The sequence below is a fragment of the Austrofundulus limnaeus genome, unplaced genomic scaffold (genome assembly GCF_001266775.1).
Source record: "Austrofundulus limnaeus strain Quisiro unplaced genomic scaffold, Austrofundulus_limnaeus-1.0 Scaffold4, whole genome shotgun sequence".
Taxonomy (NCBI): Eukaryota; Metazoa; Chordata; class Actinopteri; order Cyprinodontiformes; family Rivulidae; genus Austrofundulus; species Austrofundulus limnaeus.
Genome location: NW_013952406.1, coordinates 877007 through 885191, shown reverse-complemented (window position 1 = coordinate 885191; position 8185 = coordinate 877007). Strand labels below are relative to the sequence as shown.

Below are 8185 nucleotides of genomic sequence, written 5' to 3'. Positions count from 1 at the left end.
ATAATAAATTTGTCACGTACCTCAAGACTTTATTTGAAACACCGTAAGAAGTTTAATAAATCCAATAAAACTCTATCAAGATCCATCTGTGAAAATGAAAGAAACCATGTTTCTGTTTCCTTCGAGGTTTTCAGCTGCAGGACTTCAGGTGAGTAAAGTAAACTTTATTCAACCAGTTTTAACAGTTACCCCCCCCCCCCCCCCCCCCCCCCCCCCACCCAAAGATTCAACCATTGGTGGAAAACATCACGACCTTCTGCATGTTCCTTCTGCATCAAAAAAACACGGACGAGCTCATCCAAAAACACACCCACGACTGCAAAAACAAACTTTTTCATTTAATCATTTCACAATAAAAACACACACTGTGTTGCTGCATCACAGAACGAGAAAGCGCTGTCCTGCGGTAACAACTGAAGCTGGAGTGGAGAGGGGGAATCAGCCGGTACTTGATGCCACCAAACCAAGAGAGACGCGTTTGTCTCACGTCCCCACAGGTCGATGGAGGACTGCGTTCATCAGAAGCCACGACACGAGAGAGAGAGAGGGAGAGAGAGAGAGAGAGAGAGAGAGAGAGAGAGGAACACAGAGACAGCAGGCTGAGCCACAGATGGGAAATCATAATCCAAACAGTCTGAACTCATTCCTACCTGCAAACATCACCGTGATGACACGCCGGAAATAGAAAACTCAGAGACGCTAAATGTTTCTCAACAGTCTCACAGAAGCTTTTGGTGTCGAGTCATGTTGGGTCGAGTCTTAAAGGAGGTGGGAGGTGCTGAGGGGGTGGGTGGGTCGCTCCTTCACTTTTAGACATTCAGCTAATCCAAAGTGCTACTGGCTGCTTTGCATCATACCCGTTTTACACGGAAAAAAAATACATATTTACATTGTGAAAACCAAGATAATAAACACTAAAACATCCTTTTTATCAGTTTAAATTAAAACCGTCTAACCTGGGATTGTTTTGGCAACAGAGAAAATAAAAAAACACTAGATAAAAATGGTAAATACCACCCTGACATTTCCTTAATGAAATAATGGATTAGCAGAACAGGAGCTGTGTACACAACTTGTTGTTTGGCGAGCGTATAAATTCAGACTCAGTCTCAATTAGCTGAGTGCTCTGCTGAGGTGCAGCGGCCTCAAGTCTCCCCATTTACTCCCATAAATTAACAGCGAGGGTCTGACATCCTCTCAGCGATGTCTGTAAATAACAGCCGAGCACCACAGGAGCCACGGAGCAAACCTGACATCCGGTTAAACAATTACCTTCAAAATGGCAGGTGGACCAAAAAAAAAAAAAAGGTGGGCAGAAAATATTCAGATTATTTTTCTTACACTGACGAACATAAGAAGCTGTTTAGTTTTCCAGCAGCCTGAAACTGTTCAATCTGTACATTCGAAAGGTTTGATGTTTCCACAGTGCCATCCTGCAGATAAACAGACTAATGACACACACACACACACACACACACACACACACACACACACACACACACACACACACACACACACACACACACACGCGCGCAGTAAAGCAACACTGCAGTCCAGCATCAGCAAAGAGTGAGACAGATCGACGCATGCAGTTTGGAGACCGCTTCTTCTTTTTTTTTTACAGCTAATTTGGCAGTGAGAGACGTACGAGTGTGGATTTATTTTTACATGGCTACTCTGCACAGGATGAGAACTCTCGACTCGGTCTTTAATATTCTTTGTGCATATTTGTGGAGGGGACCTCAGCGAGGGTCCGTCACGGCAGAGGCCGCCCCCCCTCCGGTGCAGGGTGACAGAGAATGCTGATAAATCCCTCTGGCAGGTCTTTAATCCCCATTAGCGCCTCAGACAGAAGGGTGTGACGGAGTGCGGCGCTGTCCTCAGACTGACCCCTGCTCCCGTCCTCCTCCCCGCCCCCGTTAAGGTCCAGCAGGACTCCGTAAAAAAAGGATGCCAGGCCCAGTGGAGGCAGGTGCTGGGTTTTTGGGCAGCTCTGAGGGGTAGGGAAGGGGGTCTTCAGCAGGCGATCTCCTCCAGGGTGCCCAAGGTTGTCTGGAGGGGGACGGTCACGGTGTGGCTGATGGATTCTGAGTGGTTCGCCACGGGGTCACAGGAGCTCTGAAAGTCAAAGGAAGTTGTTTATGTCTTAAAAAGCTCTTTAAACACATGAAGTGCTGCAGCAGAGCTGAATAAWTACAAATTTACACTTCTACATGGAAGCACAAGCACTTAACGCATGACGAAATCTAACATAAAAACCTCTTCACACTTTAAGGAAAACAACTTTTGATTTTATGTTGAGCACGAGTCAAACTCAAGGCCCGTGGGCAGAATATGGCCCCACAAAAACGTTCTATAGCCCGTTGTTTATTGTCAAGCTGTAGTGGTTTTATTGCCTGGTAGTCAGACTTGTTATTATTATTTATCACAGCACTGTTTATAAGTGTGTATAACCGTGGGCGACCAGTTGGTCCAAAACCTCCCGGGATATCTTCTGATTTCAGACGGCTCCGTCCAGCTCAAGTTAAAAGTGCTCGTCTTCGTCACCTCTCTCCAGGAAGAGTTTGTAAGTTCTGTCTCAGCTCAGCCAATCCACGAGCAGAAGTCTGCTGACGTCAAAATGGTTCCCCGCTGGAACCACTGCCAAGCTGGTTCTTCAAAGATTTATTAATATCTTAAAATAAGCTTCTTTAAAACCAGCATTGATCATAAACTACATCTCCCATAATGCATGCTGATTATTTTACCGTGAAATGGTAAATGGTAAATAATAAATGGAACTTATATAGCGTTTTATCAAGTCCCTCCGGATCCCAAAGCGCTTTACACTACAGACATTCACACACTGACGATAGTAAGCTACAATGTAGCCACAGCTGCCCTGGGGCTCATTGACAGAGGCGGGGCTTACGGTTATGGGACGATTCCTCTAACCAATCCGCCACAGCCACCTGTAATGATGGCATCCCACCACTGGGTGGAGCTGCACAGGGTTAAAGGTGAAATTTGKCATTTAAAATCTTAACTTCGCTTCATTTTCACTGGCGACTTTTGCTGCAGTTGTACTAGGAAGTGGAAATTTCCCAGTTACAAGTAAAAAATTTTAAGTGGAAGCCCCATTCAGTGGGAATTCTCTGTTGGGAAGTGGGGGAGCTACTTATCACAACTCAACAGTGAGTAAAACTCTCTTGCTTTTACTTTTAATAGTATTTCTGTTTTATTTGTTTCACATTTATTCAGTTGTACATGTAGTACTTTGCAGTGTTTAAAAAGGACGTGTTAAAACGCTGTTTCTATGCAAGAAAAAACAGGTAGAGCTCAGTTATTGTCTGTTAGTGCTGCTCAGGAATGTTTTTTATTTTTTTAAATTAAAAAAATAAAGCTGAATTCTCACAACTTTTACAAAAATCAAACTAATTGTTTGTTCAGCATGACAGCTCAGTCACGATTCTGCAAAATACCTTCTGATTAAAAAAAACATTCTTCAGTCATGAACACTGCAATGACGCAAAGCCTCAGTGGTCAGTCTGAGGTTAAGTTGATGAGGTTTAAAAAAAGAAAAGAAAATTAAAGCTCTTACCACCTCCTCTGCATGGCTCTCATCCTCCTCCTCTCTGCTCAGTAAGTCCAGCAGTCGGTCTTTCACCACCTGGAGATCAGAAAGTAAGTCTGAAGCCGTCGTTCAGTTTGGAACAGGAGAGTTTTTCCTCATTGCTGCAGACAGTCCGGGCTGCACAGTGAAACTGTAAATGGGAGGCATATGGAGCAACAAACTGGCCCATTACGTTTCAGCAGGAACCGCTCGGAACGACTCTTAAAGGTAACTCAGGAAGCGATTTGGTTGGGTGCCTAAAGGTTCGTAATGCCCTTTACTTCATTATGGTCATTAAATTAAACGAGGAGGAAAAATATTAAATAAAAAAAGATAAAAATTTTCTCCCAACCATTACTTTTTCTCAGAATTTCTGAAGACTATTATGTGCTTAGCAGAAACATGTGGAGCTGAAAGCTGCACATAAAAACTTTCAAAAGGAACTCGGCCGACAGACGGGAAATGGAAAAGCAAAATAGTCACGTTCGTCTTGCTCTTATCTGCTTTTAGTATCTGTTTATTTTATCAGATGTTTTTATGTTGAGGGCTTTACRTAAAAAAACAAACAAACAACAAAACCCACGAGTCACTGATTTTACAAAAAAACTGCAGCTGAGTTTGCAGCCAAACTACATTTCCAGACTTTATTTGCTAATAAAATGCAGATGCATCAACGTCCCCGTCCATAACTAATGTGACGTTCTAACAGCTTTCTAAGACACATGTTGTGAGAATCTGTCAGGAGTGTGAAAATCTATAAAAACTGACCTCATAAGCATAATCAAACAGCTCTAAGATGGTGAGGATGCTCGCTCCGATGAACAAACCCATCTGTCCTCCAATATCACCTGCAGGAAACACAGAAATGAAGGAGGAAACTAAATTAATCCTTTTAAAGAAAGTTTGTAACTTTTGACAAGATGAGCTGGAATAAATAAAAACAATCATTGGTTCTGGTCCACTTCCAATAAACATTCAGCGTCACGTCTACGTCAATCAGAGGCGATCCTGCTGACGTACCCAGTAAACCAGCCACCTCGTAGGCCTTTTTCTGCTCYATGGTCTCGTAGTTCAGAGCCTCAAAGAACACGTCCAGCACCAAGATGTTGTCTCTGCGAAAAGAAAAAGGAAAAAAAAAAGGTACATTTGTTCCGGTGAATCTCACATCAGGTCAAGAAGCCCAATCAGGACCGGTCTGTGTGTGGGCGGAGGAGTGGAGAAACAGACAGACAGAACCTGGATCTGACAGAAATAATCTCAGAGTCCATGATTATTAGGAAGAAGATCTGTTTCTGTGTGGTGAATCATACAAATCTGCAATCACAACTGTGGTCCTCGTTAAAGTCTTGTTATTTCTGATATTTGAACACGTTTACTTACGTGATGTACTTCTCCGACTTGTTGAACTTCTTCTGCAGGTAGCGCGCCGACGTCTTGCTGGGGATTTTGACCATGGACAGCTCCTTGTTGTAGCGGGTCATGTTGCACGGCGTCCTGCACATGCAGCTGCTGCTTTCCACCGCAGACAGTTTGGCTTCATGGAGAAATGTAAACGAAGAGACGGAAGAGCGGGAAAATAGGGCGGGACGGTGGGCGGGGGGGGCATGAATGAATCGTGGATGGATGGGATGAAGATGACGAAGAAAAATCAGGAAGAATCGTAAATATTGAATCTTACTTCTAAATTTACACATTCTGGCTCGAGCAACTAAAAGTCAGGTTATTTTATATCATAAATTATATTTTAAAGCTCTTGTTGTAGTCTTAGATACTGGATTCAGAAAGTTAGAATTTTAGTAAAACCTTTATCTTTGACACAATTATTACCCGACTGTGAAAAATAATTAAGGAACTCTGCCAAGATGTGGTACTAAAATAGAAAAGGTCAAAAAGGAAATTAAGRCGCACAACGATCAGTTTGATACACCAACATAGGTTAGGCTAAAATAAAATCACTACATTTGATAGTAGAGAAGCTGGACTCAGAATTGTGGGAAAGTTTCCAGAATCTTGCAGATTCAAGCATGGAACAGATTTTTCCTGATGGGAGTAAATGCATCACGTCGGGGTCACCAACTGACAGAAACATGTTCAGAGTGCAAGCCTGAATTTTACACAGGAAACCGAGTCAGGATTCAGGATTACCACAACCTTTTCAGGGTTAGGCCGAAGCACACCCAAGGGGGAGCGGAAGACTCGAAACTGCAAACTAAAAGATGCGATTTTCATCATTCGATAATAAACATAATCTAAACATCTCAATGAAAATATATAAATGTGAAGAGCATTTAAGAATCAATAAAAATCAATAAATCTATCAAAACCAAGCGACAAGTACGTCATGTCTCCACCTATTAACTGCAACACTGTATTAGTGACTGCGCACATTATTTTGTCTTCTCTTTACACTGGCAGGTGAATCCACATTTATAATTTGAAATATAAACTACACTTTTAAAATAAGAGAGGAGTTCTTCACACAGGTTGGAGATTGTCAACATATCCTTCATATTTTAGTACCATTAAATGATGTGCCTCAGCAGTTTCTGTGTTTTCAGATTAAAAGTTGCTGTTAAGATTTATTCAAATTAATTTTAAAATTGACCAAAGTAAAATATTTACACTTCATACCTTTCATATGCACATACAGTATATGGCCTTTTTTTTTTGCTGAAATCAGAAGAAATGAACTTAAAAATTTAGATTTGTCAGATTTCATGTGTCAAACTCAAGGCCCGCAGGCCAAATCCGGCCCTCGTTAAGGTTTTATCTGGTCGCAAAGATAGTTTTTAAAGTAGTTTTTATTTTTTCTCCTTTTATCACTGTACTTTGTGCAGTCTTTTCTCAACAGTAGTCAAAATTTTGTATCCACCTTTATTTTTAAAGTTAAATGTTTGGATTTTTTGTGAGTTTTTTTTTTTGCTGGATTGTGATAAAACATTATTCTAAGAAACAGTCAGTGAAATAATAATTTTAAGGTATAAACACTAATGAGCTTTAAATTTAAATCTTTTTCTTTATTTGTTAGTGTATGTATGTTCTAAACTCTACATAAAATAAAATGTCTTCCTATAAGAATAATCTGTTAGATATCATTTAAAACCAATATTTTTATAAATAAATACTGACAGAAACGGGTACTTGGCTTGGACCGAGTTTTAAATTTAACCGAGTTTGACACTGCTGAGAAGAGGTGAGATCGACTCATAATTATTTAGCATGAATTAAAAACTCAAACAGCTGATAATTAAAATAATTATCAATTGCATCTAATTGCAGTAAATTATAGTATCATTATTTTTTGTTCCCTTTTCAACAAAGCAACTTTACAGTGAAATAAAAACCCTTAAATAACAAGCTTTGATTCAGTATACACACTTCAGCCGCAGTAATTATTTTAATGAGKCACATCTTTATCAGCACCAGCTGTGCATGAACGCTTTCCTACTGATGAACAAGGAAACGGATCACGCTCAAACCCAAGTGTCGGTTTGAAGCTTCTGTACGTTTCAGCCTCTGGGACGTCAGAAAGTCAGGCGGATCTGACATTTTCGTTTTGCTCCACCTGAATGCAAAGGTCAGACACGAAACCACGCAGAACATGACGCCTCGTTTCGTCTCAGGTCGTGTGAGTGTTTACTCTGGAGAAGGCTTAATGACGGTGCACGTCAGCGTGGCAGAGCAGACGACGTAAAGCTGCGAACACAAACGTGCCCTGGAGTGGCATCAGAGGAACAGCCTTCACCCTGACAGCCAGGAAACCCTGCAGCAGAAAGCTCCATTCAAGGCTCTGCTTTGGCAGTTTGAGAATAAAATGTTCAGAATAATTTTGTGGGCWGCCTACAGCCTTCTATACAGCACCAACTCTTTGTCAGCCGGGACGGTGATTTAAAGCGACGCGGGCCTTTCGGATCTGTTGAAAGCTTCTGAGGCAGCTCACAAATCACTTCCATAAAGTCAGAATTTTTGATAATATTTAAACGGACCTCATTCCCCCACKACCACCACACACACAAAGCCCTTCTCCTTTACAGACCTTAAAAACCTGTGTGGAAATTGGTTATTCTTGGAATGTGAGAGGAAAAGGTTAATGCTTTCAGGCTCGTGTCTCACGATGGCAGAACTGCAGATCACAGAGCAGGAGACACAGATCCCCCCATGGTGAAATAATAGCTGGTGGGGCCGCGCAGTCACGCACCGGAGGGGGAGAATTCAACATGGGCTCACAGTGGTCTCTTATTTCTATTCAAATGTGACTTTATTGGATTCACAGGAGCACGGCTTTGTGCATTTAAATGGCTGATTCTTTGTCTAAACTTCTCACCTGCTTAAATCTACAAGAACAAGTTTTACATTTCCTCCTTATTGGATTCAGATTAAGCAAACAGGTAATTATAAAGTTCTAACTTAGGCGGCACGACGGCTCAGTGGTTAGCACCGACGCCTCACAGCAAGAAGGTCCTGGGTTCGATCCCCGGTTCGGACCTGGGGTCTTTCTGTGCGGAGTTTGCATGTTGTCCTCGTGCTTGCGTGGGTTTTCTCCGGGTACTCCGGTTTCCCCCACAACACAAAATAGGTACACATGTACAATAG

The 8185-nt window shown here is 41.8% G+C and overlaps 1 protein-coding gene across 4 annotated transcripts in view; it reads right to left on the bottom strand.

Annotated features, from left to right (window-relative positions):
* Positions 1–317: 317 nt before the first annotated feature.
* Positions 318–8185, bottom strand: part of asic2 (acid-sensing (proton-gated) ion channel 2) — a 369375-nt gene continuing 361507 nt past the window's right edge. For 3 of the 4 annotated variants that reach the window (XM_014022295.1, XM_014022303.1, XM_014022283.1), the window contains 5 exons: positions 4973–5126; positions 4613–4704; positions 4361–4440; positions 3581–3649; positions 318–2118 (listed from right to left, as the gene is read on the bottom strand). In XM_014022295.1, coding sequence (XP_013877749.1) covers positions 2017–2118; positions 3581–3649; positions 4361–4440; positions 4613–4704; positions 4973–5126 — 497 coding nt within the window. In that variant the 3' untranslated portion in view covers positions 318–2016. The remainder of the gene's footprint in view (positions 2119–3580; positions 3650–4360; positions 4441–4612; positions 4705–4972; positions 5127–8185) is intronic. The other variant, XR_001311388.1, reaches the window with a different exon arrangement.